The 24,706-nt window shown below is 41.1% G+C and overlaps 1 protein-coding gene across 1 annotated transcript in view; it reads left to right on the top strand.

Moving 5' to 3' along the window:
• The window catches only part of LOC101745704 (diacylglycerol kinase eta), a 181,021-nt gene that overhangs the window by 126,369 nt on the left and 29,946 nt on the right, over nucleotides 1-24,706 (top strand). The window contains exons 5-11 of the mRNA XM_038016147.2: nucleotides 6,459-6,657; nucleotides 14,641-14,732; nucleotides 18,463-18,668; nucleotides 19,557-19,753; nucleotides 20,891-21,036; nucleotides 22,502-22,613; nucleotides 24,126-24,301. Of these exons, the coding sequence (XP_037872075.1) occupies nucleotides 6,459-6,657; nucleotides 14,641-14,732; nucleotides 18,463-18,668; nucleotides 19,557-19,753; nucleotides 20,891-21,036; nucleotides 22,502-22,613; nucleotides 24,126-24,301 (1,128 nt within the window). The remainder of the gene's footprint in view (nucleotides 1-6,458; nucleotides 6,658-14,640; nucleotides 14,733-18,462; nucleotides 18,669-19,556; nucleotides 19,754-20,890; nucleotides 21,037-22,501; nucleotides 22,614-24,125; nucleotides 24,302-24,706) is intronic.

Below are 24,706 nucleotides of genomic sequence, written 5' to 3'. Positions count from 1 at the left end.
AAAACAAAATGGAAGCCATTCTAATATGGAGGGGCCAAGAGAAAATTGGAATAGTAAATTTGTAGATAAAAATCCCAAAATTTTCCCTCCATAAGTCTCCGACACTGGTGCACGGACACATAATTGGACACAATGATTGTGTATTTACATAGTTCTAGATTAAACGCCATTTTGTGTGCGATTTGTTATAAATATTATGTAAAATTTTACCGTATTCCCTTACGTTAGCATTCTACAATGCTAACGGACTCGCGCGGCAACGCGATCAAATTTTCGAATTCCTCCGCGACAATCTTATAGATATCTTGTTAGTGCAGGAGACCTGTCTGAAGCCCTCGCGTCGCGACCCGAAAGTCGCGAACTACGTCATGGTTAGGAATGACAGACTCACCGCCTCCAAAGGCGGGACTGCCATTTACTATAGACGGGCCCTGCACGTTGTCCCTCTCGATACTCCCTCGCTCTTACATATCGAGGCGTCAGTGTGCCGTATCTCGCTGACGGGACACCAGCCGATCGTCATCGCATCCGTTTATCTACCCCCGGGCAAGCCCCTCCTGAGCAGTGACATCGAGTCACTGTTCGGCATGGGAGACTCCGTCATCCTGGCAGGCGATTTAAATTGCCACCACACTAGGTGGAACTGCCATCGTACAAACGTTAACGGTAGGCGTCTCGACGCGTTTATAGACGACCTCACCTTTGAAATAGTCGGTCCCCCAACTCCAACATGTTATCCGTATAACATCGCGCTCCGTCCGAGCACTATAGACCTGGCATTGCTTAGGAACGTAACTCTGCGCTTGCGTTCCATCGAAGCAATGTCAGAGCTCGACTCAGACCACCGACCTGTCGTTATGCAGCTCGGTCGCCCTCACAACCCAGTCACTGTTACGAGGACCATGGTGGATTGGAATAAGCTGGGCACGTGCCTAGCCGACGCCGCTCCGCCAATCCTCCCTTACGGCCCGGATTCGAATCCATCCCCCGAGGACACCGTCGAATCCATAAACATCATTACCGATCACATCTCTTCCGCGATCATTAGATCTTCAAAAGAAGTCGATGTGGAGGACAGCTTCCACCGCATCAGACTGTCCCCCGATCTTAGGAATCTCTTAAGAGTTAGGAACGCGGCAATCCGGGCCTACGATCGTCTTCCCACGCATTCAAACCGGATTCAGATGCGTCGTCTACAACGCGAAGTCCACTCCCGCTTAAGCGACGCGCGTAACGATAATTGGCATAGTTATTTAGAACAACTCGCGCCCTCCCACCAAGCATACTGGCGACTAGCTAGGACTCTCAAATCCGAAACTACCGCTACTATGCCTCCCCTCTTACGCCCTTCAGGCCAACCACCGGCATTCGATGACGATGACAAGGCTGAGCTGCTGGCCGATGCACTGCAAGAGCAGTGCACCACCAGCACTCAACACGCGGACCCCGAACACACCGAGTTAGTCGACAGGGAGGTCGAGCGCAGAGCTTCCCTGCCGCCCTCGGACGCGTTACTCCCCATTAACACTGACGAAGTTAGAGACGCGATCCACAACCTCCAACCTAGGAAGGCACCAGGCTCCGACGGCATCCACAACCGCGCGCTAAAATTTTTGCCAGTCCAACTGATAGCAATGTTGGCTACAATTTTAAATGCCGCTATGACGCACTGCATCTTTCCCGCGGTGTGGAAAGAAGCGGACGTTATCGGTATACATAAGCCGGGCAAACCGAGAAACGAAACTTCTAGTTACCGTCCGATTAGTCTCCTCTCGACGATAGGAAAAATTTACGAACGTCTCCTTAGGAAACGCCTCTGGGATTTTGTTACCGCGAACAAAATTCTCATAGACGAACAGTTCAGATTCCGCTCAAAACACTCGTGCGTACAACAAGTGCACCGCCTCACGGAGCACATTCTGATAGGACTAAATAGGCGTAAACAAATCCCGACCGGCGCCCTGTTCTTCGACATCGCGAAGGCGTTCGACAAAGTCTGGCACAACGGTTTAATTTACAAACTGTACAACATGGGAGTGCCAGACAGACTCGTGCTCATCATACGAGACTTCTTGTCGAATCGTTCGTTTCGATATCGAGTAGAGGGAACTCGTTCTCGTCCCCGTCAACTGACTGCCGGAGTCCCGCAAGGCTCCGCGCTCTCCCCGTTATTATTTAGTTTGTATATCAATGATATACCCCGGTCTCCGGAGACCCATCTAGCGCTCTTCGCCGATGACACGGCTATCTACTACTCGTGTAGGAAGATGTCGCTGCTTCATCGGCGACTCCAGATCGCAGTAGCCACCATGGGACAGTGGTTCCGGAAGTGGCGAATAGACATCAACCCCACGAAAAGCGCAGCGGTGCTCTTCAAAAGGTGTCGCCCTCCGCACAGCACTTCGAGCATCCCACTCCGTAGTAGGCGCGCAAACACCTCCGCCGTTAGTCACATCACTCTCTTTGGCCAGCCCATACCGTGGGTCTCGAAGGTCAAATATCTAGGCGTCACCCTCGACAGAGGGATGACATTCCGTCCCCATATAAAAACGGTACGCGACCGCGCCGCGTTTATTCTAGGACGACTCTATCCAATGCTTTGTAGTCGAAGCAAACTGTCCCTCCGCAATAAGGTAACTCTCTACAAAACTTGTATACGCCCCGTCATGACGTATGCAAGCGTAGTGTTCGCTCACTCAGCCCGCACCCACTTGAAATCCCTTCAGGTTATTCAATCACGATTCTGCAGGATAGCCGTCGGAGCGCCATGGTTTTTTTAGGAATGTGGATCTCCACGATGACCTGGAGCTCGACTCTCTTAGTAAGTATCTACAGTCGGCATCGCTGCGCCATTTTGAGAAGGCGGCACGACATTAGAACCCTCTCATCGTAGCCACTGGAAATTACATACCCGACCCAGTAGACCGAATGGTAAACCGTCGACGTCGCCCAAAGCACGTCATTACGGATCCTCCTGATCCATTAACGGTGCTTTTAGGCACCACAAGCACCGGTCACCGTCCTCGTCGAACCCGTCGCTTGCGACGAAGGGCTCGACGAGCGAACTAACCCATAGACACAGCCCACTGAGTTTCTCGCCGGATCTTCTCAGTGGGTCGCGTTTCCGATCCGGTGGTAGATTCTGCGAAGCACTGCTCTTGCTAGGGTCAGTGTTAGCAACTCTCCGGTTGAGCCCCGCGAGCTCACCTACTAACGTTAGAGCGAAGCTGAAATAGCCTCTCAAGGCTATCAGCATAGGTAGGAAAAAAAAAAAAAAAAAATGTTTGAACTATTGCGTTCCGGTCGATAAAGTAATCTAGGTGTACTAATGTTGGAAATCATAGACAATAAATCAACATTTTGTGTAAAACAAAAAGAAACTACTAAAATACGTCTAACAACCAAACCTAACATTAAGTAAACGCTGTGAGATATTTCACATTTAATTAAACACGTCGGAAGCGGGTAAACAGTAATAGCATTACGGCTCGTTCCTCCTCTCATTTCTTCATCTCGTTTCCCGTTATATTTTTGATCCTATTACTCAACAATAGACCTCCGGGAAAGCGTTCGTGGCGGAATTAAATTCATTTAAAAGCCTCGCCGGATTCGGTTCTGAGAAATTGACGGTTTCGCTCAAGCTTAACGTACTTACTACGTATTACGTTATGCACAAATAAGAGATCATCTTGGTTACTTTAAAAATAATCTCTTTTAACACTTTTTATATCCAACTTAATACAACAAAATAATCTCTTTTAACACTTTATATATCTTAACGGCCGTCTACCGTCTGGTGTAGTGGTAAGTGACATGGTCACTACACAAGGGGGTCGCGGGTTCGAATCCCGCCAAGGTGAGATATTTGTATGATAAATATAAATGTCTTTTCCAGGGTTATGGATGTATATTAAATATATGTATGTGTATAATAAAAATCTTACATTTATTTCCGTTATCTGGTACCTGTAACACAAGTTCTTTACGAACTTATCACGGGACCAGTTAACGTGGCGTGATTGTTAGTAAATATTTATTTAAAAAAAAAAAAAACTATTTTGAGTATGTATATCCGGAAAGTATATTTTTGCTATCTGAACTTGATTTAGTAAGCAATAAAAACGTCAATCGTTAGTGAAAGTGTAGACAGATAGTTATTTTCGTCAAATGGTCAAAATTTAGAAAAATACATGTCTCCACTTCACACGATGTAGAAATGAAACCTTCAGAAGTATGTCTAATTTCCTCGCAGTCTGAATCCTATAGTATGGTGAGTCTACCATCGGAGCAGAGTTCATGTACCTAGAATCACTGCGTTCGTCCACAATGCATTTCCAGAGATCCCTTTTGTCACGTCTACTAGTGGCAGTGGTGGTAGAGCGTGAGTCTGCCCGGATAGGTACCACCACCATGTCTGTTTCTGCCGTGAAGCAGTAATGCGTTTTAGTTTAAAGGGTGGGGCAGCTGTTGTACTTTAAACCCAAGACTAGAACTCATGTCTCAAGGCTCGTGACGGCATTTACCTTCATGTCTAAGGGCGCCATTTACTCACCCACCTCGGCCTCCCATCTCAGCAAATAATAATATACGGCTTTGGAATGAACTCCCTCTCCACGATGTTTGCTGAGCACTTTGACATATCCTTTTTTAAATGAGTATTTCTTGAAGTAGATAGCAGCTTGGCTATGTGCTCGTCTGCATACAAAGACACAAACAAAGTGTGTGTGTGTGTGCAAGTCACACACGGTAGAAGTGAAACTTATAAATAAGATATAGATATACTGACTATCCCACTACACAGGAGCATACATATGGACAATGTTTAGTAGACGATAGTGGGGATGCTACGAAGAGTCGCACAAAGAGGAGACCGAGAACGTCTAATGTGTTCTATCTCATTCTCTCGCCGGCTGAATCCTATACATTTATATGTTTGTGTCTCTATGGACTTATTTTTTCGTTTCATCGAGTTTGAAATCACAACGATTCTAAAGAAGTTTCACTTCGAAAAAGATCAGTAAGGGTAATCAGGTTTGCCGCACGAACCAAATAAAAAAATTACGGAGGATTTCCGATCAGCAGATAACAAAGATACTTAAGTTACTTAAAGGAAGTTCTTGAGGGAACTTGTTAGAAAATATTTATATTTCGTCTTCATTATTCAAGAGCCTCTCGTCTTAAAGTCAAACTCAAACACCAAACTCAAAGCACCGAGACGTAACTTAATAATGCGAAAGGGTATTTATGACACGTCGCTCAGCGAGACTTGCTTCTCATATTACGTTAATCTTGTTTAAAGAACAACTATGTCTATCTTATATCTTTGCTTATTCCTCTCCCTGCAAGGTTGCCTGGAAGAGACCGCTTTCAGCGATAAGGCCGCCAATTTATGTCACTGTCTATTATTTGTTTTTTATGCTCACTCTGTACATGTGGTGTTCAATAAAGAGTTATATTATTATTATTATTATTATTGAGTTTTTTCTCGAGTTCTTGACTCGGTTTAGTTCCTAGCTCCCGCCCTGAAACCTTCAAGGAAGAGGAGGTTCGGACTCCCTTGAATTTATGAAAGCTGTATTACCCAAAACTTTACTTATTATTGTGCATGTGTGTATGGCTGCTTGTTTTTAGCGAGAGGGACATACAGTATCCCGCGATAAATATTGCACATCTACCGTGGGAAAGGGACGGTTAATTTTTGCTTCGTAGAACGCTATATCTGTCGCACATTACCTAATTGACATTTAGTCCCCATAGATACCGGATCTTTAGTGTTTCGTCGCATACAGGTAACGCTATACAACAAAAACGAAATTAGACGACTGTCTCTTTCTTAATATCGATGTGCAATAGTTATTGCCTGGTACTGTAGTTTCCTTTGTCCGCACCCGCTGGAAGTACCGCGGCAGGCCGATATGAGCGTGTTCCGCTGTGAAGGTGATAATAGAGATTGATAATGCGAAAGAAATTGAAGCCGTCGTGGCCTAAAGGATAAGACGTCCGGTGCATTCGTATTGAGCGATGCACCGGTGTTAGAATCCCGCAGGCGGGTACCAATTTTTCTAATGAAATACGTACTTACCAAATGTTCACGATTGATTTCCACGGTGAAGGAATAACATCGTGTAATAAAAATCAAACCCGCAAAATTATAATTTGCGTAATTACTGGTGGTAGGACCTCTTGTGAGTCCGCACGGGTAGATACCACCGCCCTGCCTATTTCTGCCGTGAAGAAGGAATGCGTTTCGGTTTGAAGGGTAGGGCAGCCGTTGTGACTATACTGAGACCTTAGAACCTATATCTCAAGGTGTGTGGCGCATTTACGTTGTTGATGTCTATGGGCTCCAGTAACCACTTAACACCAGGTGGGCTGTGAGCTCGTCCACTCATCTAAGCAATAAATATAAAAACAGGTTATTTTGTAAGTTTCCCGGTAATATGGAAGATGTTTTACAGGTACGCAGCAACGCACGCGCGTCCTACGTTCTGCAACGTTTGCAGGGAGCCACTCGGCGCCCTGGGGACCGCTCACGCGCTCGCCTGCGAGCTTTGCAAGTTTAAAGCGCACAAGAGATGCGCTTCCAGAGCGCCGCCGTCCTGCAAGTGGAGCACGCTGGCGTCACTCGGCCCGCACCTCGTCGAAGACGCTGACGGGGTACGCTTGAGATTTCTAAATACCTCTTCTGCCCTTATTATGAAACATCCGGTCACCGTCCTTATGGAACCCGTCACTTGCGACGAAGGGCTCGACGAGCGAATGGACCCATAGATACAGCCGACTGAGTTTCTCGCCGGATCTTCTCAGTGGGTCGCGTTTCCGATCCGGTGGTAGATTCTGCGAAACACTGCACTTGCTAGGGCCAGGGTTGAAAAAAAAAAACACATGTCCCGGCAACGTCAACAAGAAGTTTGTATTGTAAATAACTGTTCAGAGGTTTTTTTTCCTACCTATGCTGGTAGCCTTGAGAGGCTATTTCAGCTTCGCCCTAATATGTAGGTGAACCCGGGGCTCATACCGGAGTGTTGCTAACACTTGCCCTAGCAAGAGCAGTGCTTTACAGAATCTACCACCGAATCGAAACGCGACCCACTGAGAAGATCCGCCGAGGAACTCAATGGGCTTGTTCAGAGGTGATGAAAACGATCGGTATATAAAATGTTTTTAAATTTGCAATTATACAGGAACCATAAAATTAAACTGCATCATTCCGTTTTCTTTAACGATCAATCGAAACGGGAACCGAGCAATCTCCATTTCAGTACTACGACTACGAAGACCATTAAATATATTGATACGTTTCAATTTAGTTGATTAATTCGCTGAGATGCAAAAGGTCTCGTCGAACGGGTTTATTGGCAAATCGAGATTTTCTCAGATAACATTCATTTAACAAATCACGCTTTGAATTTAATATAATTAGCTAAATAATAGAAAAAAAATAAAGTTTGCAAAAACATTATAGCATAATTATTACATTCCGGTTCGTTTTTGCCGCGAGGCAGTTAGTCATCCGGTACAGTTCGAAGGATGGTACGGCCGCTATGCCATACAATTGAGACATCGACCTCACGGCCCAAAGCAGCATTCACGTCTGAAGACTCCGGCAATCACTTAACACGTGGTGAAGTCGTCGTGGCCTAAAGGATAAGACCTCCGGTGCATTCGTATCTAGCGATGCGCCGGTGTACGAATCCCGCAGGCGGGTACCAATTCTTCTAATGAAATACGTACTTAACAAATGTTCACGATTGACTTCCACGATGAAGGAATAATATCGTGTAATAAAAATCGAACCCGCAAAATTATAATTTGCGTAATTACTGGTGGTAGGACCTCTTGTGAGTCCGCACGGGTAGGTACCACCGCCCCGCCTATTTCTGCCGTGAAGCAGTTATGCGTTTCAGTTTGAAGGTGCACCTCTTGTGAGTCCGCACGGGTAGGTACCACCGCCCCGCCTATTTCTGCCGTGAAGCAGTTATGCGTTTCAGTTTGAAGGGTGGGGCAGCCGTTGTAACTATACTGAGACCTTAGAACTTATACCTCAAGGTGGGTGGCGCATTTACGTTGTAGATGTCTATGGGCTCCAGTAACCACTTAACATCAGTTGGGCTGTGAGCTCGTCCACCCACCTAAGCAATAAAAATAAAATAAAAGTACTGGAACTGTACCTATTATCCGGTAAAGGCGGTGAGCTACCAAACTATGCAAAAAAACCACGAGTTGATTGAACCAAAGCATTTCGGTCACCATTTTATAAATTTCTCTGCGATAAGATGATAGAAACGTGAACGATCAAAATTCCGACGCCTCCGGGACATTTCTGCACCGCGCGCCGCCCCTACAATGGAACGCGAGAATTCCTTAAGAGATTCCACAATTACTGCGAGCTGAAAGTGCTTCGTTTTAGCGTTCAAATAAAATTGACCGTGGTGAATCGAGCATGGAAAGAGGCATGCCAGGGTTAAAAATCAAAGATAGACATAAGAACAAGAACGAAACTCACAGACATTCTCACCGGATCGGATGGACGTCCAAAAATGGAGATGGGCTGGACATATGCTACGCCACCCCATTAACAAATGGAGCAAGCAAGTCACCCTCTGGTAACCAAGAGACGGCAAACGAAGTAGGGGTCGTCAAGTCAGGAGATGGGAAGATGACTTGAAACAGACAGCGGGACCATTCTGGCTGAGAGTAGCAGGACCCACTGGAAGTGTAATGTTTGGGTTCTTTTATAAATGACAAACGTTACGATCGGGCTTACATTTTTATTTTGTTATCACAAATATAGTTTTTACTAGCGTGTAACATGTACGTCGTAGACAATATGGCGGTGCAGTCATAGAGTATGTTTCGTAGAGTGGTCAGCAAAGATTAATATTATGAGAATCGACATTAGGTCGCATATACGTTACATCTTCCCTTCTTTGGAGAAGACGATTTGATTACATTGATTGTGCTGAGCTATAGATCTAGTCTGTCGACTGGTTTGATGGTTCTTCCGAATCTTGAACATCTTGTAGTCTGTTGATCACTGCTAGTTATGACGGGTGCTTCTGAAGCGCTGCTTTTGCAATTAATCCTTGGTGATGTAGTTGTTTGTTCTTGAGATGTAGTAGTTGCTGCAGGTAGCTCCGGTTGTTTGTCCGATTGGGCATGTGGTAAGTCGTCAGGATATACTGTTTCCGGAACCGCTTCTTTGCTGCCAATTGATAGGTCTGATAGTGTATTGTGTGTGTGTCCAATGTTTCTTCTGAATATTTGTCCTTTGTCGGTTTTAATGATAATGGATCTCGGGTGATTATTAGGTTTTTCTATCACTCTCGCTCCTTCCCATTGACGATGACCGACTTTGTGTCTGATTATGTCGTCGAGTTCATAATTGGTTGGCTCCTTACGTTGCTTGTTGCTATGGTTGGCTTGTTTGTTTCGTAGGTACTTTAGTTCAGATGTGACCCCTTGAACTATCTTTGGTTTAAGATTATTTTCACTTGTAGGTATTAGTGATCGTGTTATTCTACTGTAGAGGCGTTGATTAGGAGACCCTAGATTGTTTGTTCTTGGTGTATTTCTCCAATTTAATAGAGCAAGTTGGATATCCGATTTATCAATACTGCATTTCCTTAGTAGGTTTTTTGCAGTTTGGACAGCTCTTTCGGCTAAGCCATTGCCTTGGGGGTGGTGAGGACTGGATGTTGAGTGCTTGAAACGCCATTCTTTCTGGAAATCTTTGAATTCTCTGGACATGTACTGTGGACCGTTGTCTGATTCAAGTACTTCAGGTATTCCATGTGTAGAGAACCATTGTTTTAAGTGATTAATCACTTCAGTTGATGATGAGCTCTTAAGTGACTGAAAGTCTAAGTATCCTGAATAGCTGTCACAGATTACAATATACTGTTTTCCTTTTAGTTCAAATAAATCAGATGCCACAATCTGCCATGGGAGAGATGGGATTCTTTTGACTGCTACGGTATAATTGGTATTGTCCTTTTGTGTTTTTTCACATGCTGAGCAGCTTTTAACCAGTTTCACAATGTCTTCATATTGTCCTCTCCAATAGAGTAATTGGTGTGCTCTTTTCAAGCAACTCTGAATTCCAAGGTGACCTTGGTGTATGTATTTTAGCATCTGAGGTATTTGTGTTTTGGGCACTACAATTTTGTGACCTTTGAAAATTAGACCTTTGAAGTATGTTAGTTCTTCTTTGAAATTGAAGTAGTGATGCAATTCTGTAGGGAGTTGATCAGCCTTTTCTGGGAACCCTTTCATTATTGTTTTTAACAAGAGTTGCAGGTGGGGGTCTTCTTTTGTTGCTTTGATCAACTCTTCTGTGTAGTCAAATGTTGTTGGTAATATTATTGAGATCTTCAGGTCTTCTTCCTGATAGTCATTCAGTTTTGAAGTGTCACAATCACGACTTAAAAAGTCTGCTAGTGGTATTTCTGTGCCTTTTTTAAATGTAATTTTTGGTGAATACGGTGTTAGGTTGAGCATTATACGTTGAAGTCTAGCTGGGGCTGACTGAATGTTTTTTCTGAATATTGTCTCGAGCGGCTTGTGATCTGATTCGACTAATAACTCTTTGCCATAGACATACTCATGGAACTTTTTGCACCCAAATAGTATAGCAAGTGCTTCCTTTTCAATTTGAGGGTAGTTTTGTTCGGATTTAGTCAATGTTCTGGCTCCATAAGCTACTGGTTGGCCTTCCTGAAGAAGTGCTGCACCAAGATTCTTTGAGCTTGCATCCACGCTTAGTGTGACTGGTTTGTTTACATCATATAGTTTTAGCACTGGTGGATTCTGTAAGACTTTTTTAATTTTGTTGAGTGCTTCATCATGATAGAATTCCCAGTTGAAACTTGTGTCCTTGTGAAGTAGGTCTCTCAAAGGGTTTGTTAATTCTGACATGTTGGGAATGTATTTATTTAAATATGTTATCATTCCTAGTATCCTTTGCAGTTCTTTTTTGTTCTGTGGTGTTTTCATGAATTCTATGGCTTTTACTTTTTCAGGATCTGCTTCTAAGCCTTTGGCTGAGACTATATGACCCAAAAATTTTATTCTTTTGGCTTCAAAGATGCATTTGCTTTGATTGAGTTTGAAGCCAGAAATTTTCAATGTCTCTATTACTTCTTTGACCGTTTTCTGTAGCTCTTCCTTCTTTTTGGCATGAATAAAGATATCATCGATTGATACTTTTACATTTCTGAATTTGCTGAGAAGATTAGTCAAGATTTCTTGAAAAATTTCAGGGGCTGACGATAGTCCAAATGGAAGTCTTTTGAATGAATATCTTCCCCATGGTGTAGAAAATGTCAGTATCTTTTGTGTTCTTTTTGATAATTTAATTTGCCAAAATCCTTTGGTGCAGTCTAGTAGGGAAAAATATTCTGATCCTTTGATGTCTGCTGCTATCTCTTCTATTGTTGCAAGTGGGAAATGTCTTCTTAAAATATTTTTGTTCACATCTGATGGGTCGATGCATATTCTCAATTTTCCTTTTTGTCTGACTACCACCATCGGACTTACTGCTGGTGTCGGTTCTGTTTCAGGTGTGATGACATCCAGTTTTACCATTCTATCTAATTCTTGTTTTACTTCATTTCTTATGGCATGTGGAACTTTTCTTGTTGGTTTTATTTCAAATTTGGGGTTTTCTATGAGGTCAATATCATACTCAAAATTTTTGTAGCAACCTAACCCTTTAAATATGTCATCATTGGATGAGCTTTCTTTCAATGTTTCAACTCGTGCAATTAGTCCCAGCTTCTCACAAGTGTTTAGTCCTAAGACTGGTGTGACTCTTTCAGCTACAACTTTAAATAGTATTTTAGCAGTTTTCTTTTTTATTTTGCATTGTAACTTTACTTCTCCAAGTACTGAAATTCTGTTATTTGAATAACTTATTAAATTTTTAGTGCGACTTGGTTGTATACAAGCGTGAGTTTTCTGTACTATGAAATTTGGAAGGACGTTGCACTCTGCACCAGTATCAAGCTTTGCTGTGAATTTTGTGTTGGCAGTTTCGACACTTTCTGTCCAATCTTTGGAGTTGCCGACACTTAATTGTCCTATAAATGATTCATCTGAATTTTCTGATGTAGAATTTTCTTCTAGAGTATTTATTTTATTTTTTTGTTTCAATTGAATTTTGGAACGACACATTTTTGCAAAATGACCGGCCTTGTTACACTTTGTGCATAATTTGTTGTAGGCTTGGCATTCTCTAGCCTTGTGGCTTGAACCACATCTTTTACAGTCAAATTTTTCATTTCTGAAGTTCTTACTTTTGATTGTCAGTATTTTTTCACTCTTGTTGTTATTCTCAAACTCGTTAAGTTGTTTGGAAGCTTGTTCACTGCTTTTACAGATGGCTGTGGCTTTTGTGAGATCAAGTTTTTCTTCGGTGAGTAATTTTTCTCTGATTTGGGTTGATTTTATTCCGAATACAATCTTGTCTTTTAGCATTTCTTCAAGTAGAGTGCCAAACTCGCATTTGTTTGCTTGTGTTTTAATTCTAGTGATGAATTCGTTAAACGATTCGTCTTCATGTTGTTCAATTTTGAAGAAAACATACCTTTCGAACGATATGTTGTTTTTCGGCGCGAAATATTCTTCGAACTTTCCGATAATGATGCTTAATTTTTGTTCGTCTATTGTATTCAAATTAAAACTGTTGTAGATGTCAATTGCATCTGGTCCTATGATTGACATGAATGTTGCAGCTTGAATATCGGCAGGTTTCTTTCCTAGCTGAATTGCTGTTGCATACCATTCGAACTGTTGTCGCCATTTTTTCCAATTTGCCGACTTGTTGTCCGACTCGATGTGCAAGTATCCGGGTGGTTTAATACCGGAGACTGCTTCGTTGTTATTTGTTGCCATTCTGACACCATGTAATGTTTGGGTTCTTTTATAAATGACAAACGTTACGATCGGGCTTACATTTTTATTTTGTTATCACAAATATAGTTTTTACTAGCGTGTAACATGTACGTCGTAGACAATATGGCGGGGCAGTCATAGAGTATGTTTCGTAGAGTGGTCAGCAAAGATTAATATTATGAGAATCGACATTAGGTCGCATATACGTTACAGAAGGAATTGGAGGAGGCCTATGCCAAAAGGCACATCGAACTTAGGGACCTCTTGTAACCCTATGTTTAGGAATAAAAAGGCTATTATTATTATAAAATTGACCTTTAGAAATTAAACAAAATTGCTAAGAACGTGGTTAACTGTTTTTTCACGTGAATGCGGCAAAGTTACATGCGGCTTTTTATGAAGGTGCTTTACGTTTAGTCAGCCTAGATGAGCAAATCGAAAGCTCGCTCGGTCTAGATTAGTTACATATGCCCATAGCCCTTGAGATGTATAAGTTTTAATTGCATTAAAACACCGTTTTCATTACTCTTAAAATTGGAAGGTATTATCCAATTGAAGCATAAATAGGCGGGGTAAGGATAGACATCGACTTTGCAACACGTCCTACCATATCAGTACTTACGATCAGAATTAAGGGCTTAAAAACTAGTTAATGCATCAGGTAGGAAAATAAATGAGGACACTACTACAATAGACTGAGTCGATGGTGCAGTAATTAGAGACCGTGTCTGTTGCGTCGCGGGTCGTGGATTCGATTACTATTATACATCAGGCAAACATTCTTGTGATGAATAGATTTGACTGCTCTTTGTCTGGATGCTTATTATCTAAAGATACTCTGTATATCCGTATATCCGGTCTCTGTTTCCCATAACACCGGGAATCCGAATTCGGGACCGGATAACCGTGGGCGACTTGTTCCCCTTTTATGTATTTAATAAAATAAAAAAAATTGGTGGATGATAGAGTCTTATATCTAATCTATGTATTTATTCATTTATTTTGGTAATATAATTATAAGCTAGTGTTTATTTTCAATTCATGTCTACTAGAATTCTTTAAATTATCGCCATTTATTAACTTTATAACAGCTACGCACTTCTTGAATCTTTCACTTCATCAACGAGGGTTAACTGGAAGAGAATGCCTGCATGGCGTTAAGTTCGCATTTGTACAATGTTTTTGTGCAATAAAGAATTTTCAATCAATCAATCAATATAGTCGTAATCCGTGGTTCGGGGAATGGAGAGGACTAGACAGAACAAGCAGCCGGACATACTATTGTTATGCAGGTAAGAGTAACGCCATCTATCGCCGAATAATCGAACTAATATCGAAGGATCTAGTAGCGCCTAGGACGCTCGTGAACTACAACGCCATCTATTGTGAGATAGCGGAAACTACTACTAGAGATGTGTGGAATATTCTCAAAAATTCTAGGGATGTCATATCGACTATAAAAGCGTTGTAGAGATGGCACGCAGTCAGTCAGTACTCGGAGCTACTCGAAGCGAAACAGCGAACGGATCACCTGAAGCGAAGCGAAAGAAGCGAATTGAGAGTTTTAAAGCGTTTGTTGAGTGCTTTGGGTGTTCTAAGTGTTGAATACAGTTTAAAATTGTACTTTGGTGAAATTTTATTTATCCCGAACCCCAGCGCGTAAAATTTTTATCGTTGAGGTCTTTTGAACTCAGACGAAGATCTAAAAAGATAACCTACAAAAACTTATTGGCCTTTTTGTTACAGAGCATAATAATGCCGCACCAGTGGCTAGAAGGGAACCTACCGGTTGCTGCCAAATGTGATGTCTGTGATAAAACCTGCGGATCAGTGCTTAGGTAAATAACAGCTCTGTTCCTAGTTTATTGTGTTTAGTAGAAATTAATTCTTCATCATCGTATTCATCAGTGTTGTTGGACTAGATAGATGATGTCTCAACAGAAAATAGTAGTAGCAACATAGTAGAAAAGACTTCTTTATCACTTCTCTTTTACTGGTGGTAGGACCTCTTGTGAGTCCGCACGGGTAGGTACTACCACCCTCCCTAGTTCTGCCGTGAAGCAGTAATGCGTTTCGGTTTGAAGGGTGGGGCAGCCGTTGTAACTATACTTGAGACCTTAGAACTTATATCTCAAGGTGGGTAGCGCATTTATGTCGTAGATGTCTATGGGCTCCAGTAACCACTTACACCAGGTGGGCTGTGAGCTCGTCCACCCATTTAAGCAATAAAAAATAAAAATAAATAGTGAAGTTACCATATGACTTGCCAACTGCGATTTAAATTCAGAATCAATAAAAATCGGATTTTAACTTTATTAACAAGGCCCGTGTCTTCAAATACCCTCCACATTCTGTATCGAGCTCACCGATTGTTACGGACGCTTTGAAATTGAATCTAGACTTCGGTTAGTCGATAGTCCGATTAATTTTAAGCCTGACCCGTGACCTGAATACAGCGGTATTGAAATAAGCTTTTGTTGTTTCAATTGTATGAGATTAAAGAATGGAATCGGCTTCATCAAATTCGGAAAATTAATAACTGATATTGTACTGAACTGATATGAATATTGTTAATTTTTCTGTACAAAATTGAATCGTAATTTGTAAGATTAGCTTGTTTTATAACTTTGTCATTTCAACATTTGGCTTTGAAGTGGATTGCAGTCATAACTCAGCGTTTTTATAAGAATTTCTCGAACACTACGATCATGCCTACAAAAACAAATTTCATGCGTCGTAAAAGAAGCACATGCCTCATTATAAAATAAATATTGTGTCCTTAAGGTCTTTAGTTATTGACGACTCTCTCGGGCTCAAGGACGTTTCTCAAAACGTAATCCTTTTTAAGAAAGAATGCATATCCTGTATGCTTGATTAAATGTAAACTGATCGTATTTTTCATTATTCACGATTAACCTATCCATAAGTTCCAACAAATATAACAACATGTGTTTTTATTAAAATAAAGTCACGTCTTTATCAACCATCCGTGTGACTTTGTGTAATTTAGTCTTGGGATCGGCTGCCGATCAGTGTGTAATAATATATGTATTTTTAAAAAAAAATCCAAAATACAATTTACCATTAACGACACGACAGAATCAATCTACCCAAATAAATGTATTTTTTGCAAAACTTTCCAAAATACAATTTACCATTTACGACACGACAGAATCAATCGACCCAAATCTAAAACGGAACTCTGAAGTCTGTCTCGACATAATCTCGTAGCCAATATCCGTCAATTTCTCGAACGCTCTGCGGGTAAGGCAACTGGGTAACAACGAGACGTCAGGGCTGTGTCAACTCTTAGTTACATTCATTAAGATAGCCGTTAACTGTGTATCATGTTTTGTCTGCTGTTAGACCAAGAAAGAAATGATCTGTTTTGAGATATCTGAATTGAATTGGATTCAATGTGAAAATTAGAAGAGGTAAAACGTGAGAAAGAAACTTTAATAGATTTTAATCGATTTGATTTTGATCGATAAGATTGTTTCTTTTTCTAGCCAAAAGTTAATCACAGGGATTCCAATTACATATATTCGTTCTGATGAATGTGTGCATCGAATTGAGTGATTTAAATATATTAATAAATATCTAGATCTATGTTAACATCGAACCACAAAGTCGACTATGAATGAACGAAAAGAATTCTTTAGAACTACAATATTCTTCACGGATAATGTTCCTACTGGAATAGCACTAGTAATGTTTGTAATACAACCTTATTCTCATTTAAGAGATTCTAGTTTGTCTTAGTGTTGTGATCTGTTAAAAGATATTTTGATGAATTCTGGCCCGAGGTCTGGACTACCCCGCCTGTGATATTCCATGAAATGCACAGATAACTAAAATTGAAGGCAGCATGACAAAACAAACAAACACAGATAAAACATTTGGTACCGTTGGAAAAATAGAAAATTTTCAGAAAGAAAATGTCGTGAAAATGTCGTGATGCTCCCTATTTTTTTAGTAACATCAACGTTCAAAAGCGCTAATACAAGTTCCAACAGCACCTGCTATTCCTGCCAAGCAAATCGAAACATTCATAATTAACCTATCTTCTTCTTCTCTATATATAAAAATGAATTGCTGTTCGTTAGTCTCGCTAAAACTCGAGAGCGGCTGGACCGATTTGGCTAATTTTGGTCTTGAATTATTTGTGGAAGTTCAGAGAAGGTTTAAAAGGTAGATAAATATGAAAACGCTCGGAATTCAATAAAAATAATAATTTTGTTTTCCCTTTGATGTGTCCCCCGTCGGACGGATTCCTTTTGTTTGTTTTAAGTTTATTTTATACAAAAGTTTAGGTCTTTTATTTATCGATTGAGGCACTACGAAGACTGCCGGGTCAGCTAGTTCTAATTATTTCTTCAAGTGTACGTATGAAAAATTATTACATACATGTCTCAAGGCTATTTCTATTAATTAAAAAAAGTACAATGGATACATTTTTAATTTTTTACAACACACCAACCCTGTGACTTATTTCTTTATCCGATTCCCGGGAGATCAGCGGATCCGGCCTCGGATATCGGCAACTTGTCCTCCGAGCTAACTTGCCTCGACTACTTCACTATAACTGCATTAGACCAGCCGATATTAAGCTGTTCGTATCGCTTAACCTTTGGGCGTAATTTTTGAAAATGTTTTTGAAATTTTGTTTATTCCGCTGAGAATTTTTATTAGCTCCCCCTTTTGTCCGATTCAGAACATCATCCAGTTTGAAATCATTCAAACTTCTGGTTAAGTAGGTACTTGCTTTGTGCTTATAGAATCAAAACATACTAGAACGATAATTTATTATGAATATTTATATCGAGGGCTGTTTGGCTATAAAGAGCTATTAAGGCTATTTAGTTGAGCGACATTTTTGCAACTTTACAGGAGAGCCATTTAAGAGTTTAAAATTTAAAAAAATTATCATATCACAAAAAGTTCTTGACCTATTTGAATCAAATAAATTTAATTGAAGTTAAATTAAAAACATCCAATACCTAATAAACACACACCTTTGATTACAAATATAAAAGGCCGCGTATTAAGCGCAATGTCGCTTAAACTAAAGATCCTTTCACTCATCAATATGTAGATTGGTAAAGGTAAATCAACTTGCGTTCAACTGGTACCGAGCGGTTGCTAAAGCTCATAGACCCCAACGCACCCCCCCCCCCCCCCACCTAATGACTCAAATATTGTACCCATTAAAAATAACAAATAGACCAGTGTTAAGGTTTATTGACGTGACAACGTCTTATAATTCGATGGAGCCGACTGTACCCACGAAAAAACATGACTCATGCGGCGTTACCTCGCTCTGAGGCGACTTGAGTGAGCGATGCATCCGTGTGGACAGCTGCTATACAATAATACATTTACATGTTTTCGTCAAGTATGAAGTTCAGTGAAAAGTTAATGTCGTGTCAATTGTTTATAGCAACGATAATTGCGATAATTGAAAAATGAAACCATTCCATCAGTAATTTCTTATGACGTTGTCACATTCAACTATCGTCAGTAAACCGACTTTAAAGCCAAACCGATTTTTTTTTGTGTGGAACTTAGGCTTCAAGACTTCAGATGCGTCTGGTGCCGGAAATGTGTCCACGCTGCCTGCAAGCCTGGCTGGAGAGCGCCCTGTGCCCTGGGACCAGCGAGAGCGTCAGTGGTACCACCGACTCGTCTGCATTCGGTCGGACCTGACGACGCATGGGTACCGGATCGTCCGCCTAACGCCTCGCCGCTCATTGTATTCGTTAACTCTAGATCAGGTAAGAATCGTAACTTTGAGAGGCTTAAACGACAAAGAGAAGATCTTCCACCGAGCGGGTGATATTACTCGGTAAACCCGCGACGGTCCGAATGTTGTTGTTCGGAACTTGTATATATGCAAGCTTTTCTTGAAAATGTCGTTAGCGAGATTCAGGCATCTCTCAAATATCTTGCGTTGTATGATGGCTACCTACCGCCACATAACTTTTGTATTACCTGATGATGGGTTGTTAAGGTTGCGCATGGACGTCAGCTATGCCAGGGGCGTAACCAGTCACTGCCTACAGCTAAATAGTCCTAAACATCTTTGTAGAGATAATTTCTCAACACTTTATGATAGATAAGGAGACGAGTTCTTTCCAGAGCCGGACTGTTGGTATTTTTATAGCTCTCAATTGGTGAACAACCTTACGGCTTTACCAGGTTTAAATGGTTACCGGAACCGCTAGACATCACAACCTGTATGCTACAACGTCGTGAGACTTTTTAAGTCGAAATCTCGATTCGATTGCATAATTACCTCATGCCAAAAATAAGCATAACGTAATACCGGTAAGAGTAACGCCATCTATTGTCATATAGATAGATACACACACAATACTCTACTTTTGTGGAATATTCTCGATAATTCTAGAGATGTGTCGTATCGACTATAAGAGCGTTGCAGAGATGGCACGCAGAAACAGCGAACGCATCACCTGAAACGAAGCGAAAGAAGTGAATTGAGAATTTTAAAGTATTTTTTTAGTGTTCTGGGTGATAAATACAGTTTTAAGTTGTACTTTGATAGAAATTTATTTATCCCGAACCCCAGCGCGTAACAATAATTACGTCTGTGACTATAACACATGTGAAGCTTTTAAATATAAGCAAAATTTTCCGTTCAGGCGACAACCAGGGCGTGAAATTCCTCCGTCGCTTCAAGCAGCTGCTGAACCCAGCGCAAGTCTTTGAACTGAGCGGCGCCGGTCCCAGAATGGGGCTCAGACTGTTCAGGCATTTCGCTCCGATCAGGGTGCTCGTGTGTTCTGGTGACGGCTCAGTGGGCTGGGTACTCCAGGAAGTCGACAAGCTGGAGATGCACGTGAGTGATACATTTTTATTTAAAGTTATGTAATGTGACGTCAAGACCCGTCTATCTACGATCTGTATGCAGCGTCTCCTCAAGTACTTCGGACACGTGGCCCGACGAAATCCTGACAACTTGGAAAAATTAATAGTTGTAGGTCACGTAGAAGGAAAGAGAAGTCGAGGAAGATTGCCAACCAGGTGGACGGAAATTGTCAAGGAGGCCACAAGCACCAGCGTCCCGGGCGCCATTAAGCAGGCGAATGCAGGCAACATTGTAGGAAGCTAGTGCAAAAACTGGACCAAGGTGGTCACGACCCTCAGTATTGAGGAAGCGACGAAGAAGAAGAAGAATGTGACGTAATAGGTGACGCGCCCTAAGTGCAGAAATCCCCTTTATAACACGGGTATTCCTTCATATAACGCGTATGTAAAATGTTTAATGAATTTTACAGTTCATAATTAATTTCGCGTACCTTTGCACATTGTGTCAATTGTGTTGTTATAAAATAAAATAAAATTGAATTATTAAATTTGCGTTCCTAATTTTTTAATTGTAAAAACATTGGTTTTATTGTATTATATTTTGTATATAACGCGTTATATGGGATCGTACAAGCGCGTTATGCGAGAATACTCCTTCAACGAATTTCCTATAACGCGGAACCAATCTACCGTGTTATGGGGCAATTACGATACTCGAGTGATGCGAGTGATGGGACTATAAGTGCTCAACTACAGGGTGTTCTGATGGAATCGTTTCTCATTATTCGAAAAGGGCTTCAACGTTTTCATCTGTCAGTGATTTTTCGTATCGAGTGATGGGAGTGATGAGACTATCAGTGCTCAACTACAAGGTGTTCTGATGAAATCAATATTCATTATTCGAACTGGATTTAATGTTTTCATCTGTCAATGATTTTTCGTATCGAGTGATGCGAGTGATGGGACTATCAGTGTTCAACTACAGGGTGTTCTGATGAAATCGATATTCATTATTCGTAACTAACTGGGTTTAATATTTTTATCTGTCAATGATTTTTCAACTACATTTTATCTGTCAATGATTTTTCAACTACAGGGTGTTCTGATGAAATAAATTCTCATTATTCGTAACTGGATTGAATATTTTCATCTGTCAATTACCCAACAGAAACAAGTTCAAACTGCGGTTCTGCCCCTGGGCACCGGCAACGACCTAGCTCGGGTCCTCGGCTGGGGCGCCTCGTGCGATGACGCCGCCAACCTGCAGCAGCTCATCGAGAGATACGAACGCGCGTCCACTAAAATGCTGGACAGGTACGACTGTTTTTTTGTTGTTTTTTAATGGTTTAAATAGGTGAGCGACTTTTGACGTCTAGGTATGGGTTGCAGCAGTGGTGTAGCGTGGTAGGGGCGCGGGGAGCGGCCCGCCTCGGGCGGCACTTTTTAGGGGGCGGCAAAATTTCACGATAAATAATAAAAATATTTGAACCATTTCATATTTTTATCGCAACTACAAATTTGATTGAACTGTCAACACCGTCTATACTGACTCGCGGGGATTCTCCATATTTTATAATAGTAAGGAATGTGTGATGCTTTGACAATTCAAAGAAAGTTTTATTGGTGAATTGTCAGTTGTCCATTTCACATTGACGTAACGTGGCTGCCATAAGTGGTTAAAGTAGAATATTTTTTTGTATTAATAAACGCGATTGTAACACTTAGATAAACTTTTTTATTTAAAATATTACCTGTCGATATAATAAAAAATAATGATGGCTGCTCTTGCCAAAAAAAAATCTAGAATTAATGTATAGTATACATCAAAGTGAAATAATTAAATAAAGATGCGGCAAAATTGGCTTCCGCCCCGGGCGGCTAGGCTGATACCCACGCTACGTCACTGGGTTGCGGTAGCCACTTCGTGACGAGCGAAGCGTGCGTGTGAGCACCTGTATTCTCCTTCGATCAACAGTTACAGTTACAGTATACAGTTCATCCAAAGAATGATGAATGTTTCTATTTGCGGTTGTTGCTGGTAAATGTGCGTGCGCCAATGACATTTGAGTCACTACAGACTGTTAATGCTACAGTATTCCCAAGATATCTAAATTTACTAGAAAACGATACCCACTGGGAAATGACAATCGTTAAAGCAATTATCTCTGCATCTCCAAGTCAAATACGGTTCGAAGATATTCTCATTAACTTTTTTATAAATGTAAAAAATGTGTAGTAAAAATCAAACCCGCAAAATTATAATTTGCGTAATTATTGGCGGTAGGACCTCTTGTGAGTCCGCACGGGTAGGTACCACCACCCTGCCTATTTCTGCCGTAAAGCAGTAATGCGTTTCGGTTTGAAGGGTGGGGCAACCGTTGTAACTATACTGAGACCTTAGAACTTATATCTCGAGGTGGGTGGCGGCATTTACGTTGTAGATGTCTATGGGCTCCGGCAACCGCTTAACACCAGGTGGGCTGTAAGCTCGTCCACCCAACTAAGCAATAAAAAAAAATATAAACTCCCATAATAATATGATAGACCATGAGTTTCCGTCAACATCGACCCATGCTAGACATAGGCCTCCCTCAAGGTTTGTCACAATGACCAGTACTATAGTGCCCGCATCCAAGGAATTGTCACGACCTGCCCATGTCTACTACTACCTTAGCTTCATCAAGCAATCTCCCTTGCCCATTGCCACTTCAACCTTGACCAGATCTGACGGGTCCCCACTGTTGACAAGAATAAGTTTCTCATTACTGTAAATGTACAGGTGGTCGATAATGACTTTTGAGCGTTCATTATCAGCGCCGCCTCCTCCACCAGTACCACCGGACCTGCTGGAGGAATCCGCGCTCCTAAAAAACTTGCACGACATCATGCAGGTAATGAATTGTTTCATTCTAATTAAAGTAACTCGCCTATTCTAATTCAATAGATATATAGAAAATGTTTATTGCACAAAAAAATACACACAGATAACAACGAACTCTGGTGTTTCGAATAATAATAATAATATTTTCAATGATTTCACCTGAATTATTAATGTGATAAATTAATTTAATTGGTCTACTCTAGAATTCTTTTATAGATTTGCGGCATAAGCTTATATCCTACATGAAATTGTAATTATCTCATGCATGAGGTACATAGGACTACTTAAAATTATATGCGCCGTGTGCCGGTCTATCAAGCAATAAAAACATAGGCTGCATTTAGTGCTTTCTCTTACAAAGTACATACTACAGTACCGGCCCATAAATATTTCACTTCGGCCTAGGAAAGAGACAATCGGCTAATTTCGGCTTCGTAGAGCCTTGTCTCTGTCGCACACTAAATATGTAATGTTTCTCAGTCGTTGTTCAAATGCGTTAGTGTCTTGGTGTTAGAAACTGGACTATTAGTGTTATATGCGGCAGACATAACTTTTAGATTGGCCCTATATTAATTGAATTATTATGAAACCCGGTTTAAGAGTTTGGTTTCTAAACCCAAAAAACGATGTGGGAAATTGAATTTAATTAATGTTTTTAATACGAAAGTCATTTTTGAAGTAATTACTTCTTATAAATCGATAAAGGACCGGCTGCACGCACGAAAAAGTGTCACGTTCCGCCTGACCCTGAGTGTGCAAGCGAGAGCGCAGAACGCGGCGGTAGAGATGCACGATCGACAAGCAACAAGCGGTGGCTTGTGACCAATTTATCGCTCTTTTCTCGTGACGTCAGGGCTAGCAGTTCTAATAGTTCTGCTACTGACGTTATCATATAAAACTATCGCCCGTAAACCAACAGACAACCAATATTTTGAAGTGAAACTTCTAATGCGACTTCTAACAAGGCTGCATTAAACGTTTAACGCTACCATACTAGAAAGAGACAGAGTGAATGCGTAGCACTCCAACGCATGCGCGTTGTATAGATATCGCGTCTCTTATACACAGCATTCCTTATTACAAGAGCAATCTGATTTAAGGATGAAAAATGAAGAAAACCACAATACTACGCATCGGAAAAAAAGTTTCACTTCATTCACGTGCACCAAGTTTTTTTTAATAATGATACTAGCTTTTGCCCGCGTGGAATAGTTACTTTGGCATAACGCTAAATTTTACCCCCACTTCATTTACGTAGAAAGTGAAAATATTTTTGAATTATATAATGTTAAGGAGCTATTTAAACCCCTATTTTGAAACATCATTTATTGCTGCTCCACTTTTATTGGTCTTACCGTGATGTTATATAGCCTTCCTCAATAAATGGGCTATCTAACACTGAAAGAATTTTTCAAATCAGACCAGTTAGTTCCTGACATTAGCGCGTTCAAACAAACAAACTCTTCAGCTTTAGAATATTAGAATAGATTATTTTATCAGGGTATAATCATTGTTAACGTAGCCAGGTGAAGTGAGTTGCCTGGCGAGCTCGTCCCTACGGGCGGGGTGCGTGCGGCTGGCGGCGGCCGGGGAGAGGGCGGGGGGAGGCGCGGCGCGGGCGGCGCACCGCCTCAAGCGTGCCGTCTCGCTGCTACTCCACGCGCGGGCGCATCTCGCTCACGACCACGGACGATGCAAGTTAGTGTTGCCAGTGTTGCGTTACGTAACCATTTAGACACGAGTCCGATAATTTATTGCCTCATTAAAATACAACTATAAATGTCGGTAATGAACGAAAATATAAAATTAAAATTTATCGAAAAGAAAATAATGTTTCCGTGGTAAACTCAAAGCGTTCAGTGATGAAATCAGTTCTCGAATACATCACATCGTACAAGTATCAGCTGATCCGTGATCAAGAAAACATTAGAAACTTTGGAAATAATGTTATGACAATAAAAAACGCGAAATTAAACTATTAAAAACAGTTTTGATTTTGTCTAAGACTCGCATAAACCGAAGAAAACATGTTTATTAAATCTTGGAATAACGAATTGAGTTTCATTATTTCTTGATTACATGTTCTCTTGATTCACATTGTCA

This window comes from Bombyx mori, chromosome 15, assembly GCF_030269925.1.
Source record: "Bombyx mori chromosome 15, ASM3026992v2".
NCBI lineage: Eukaryota > Metazoa > Arthropoda > Insecta > Lepidoptera > Bombycidae > Bombyx > Bombyx mori.
The sequence above is the reverse complement of the archived record's forward strand: the minus strand, read 5'-3'. Positions and strand labels throughout refer to the sequence as shown.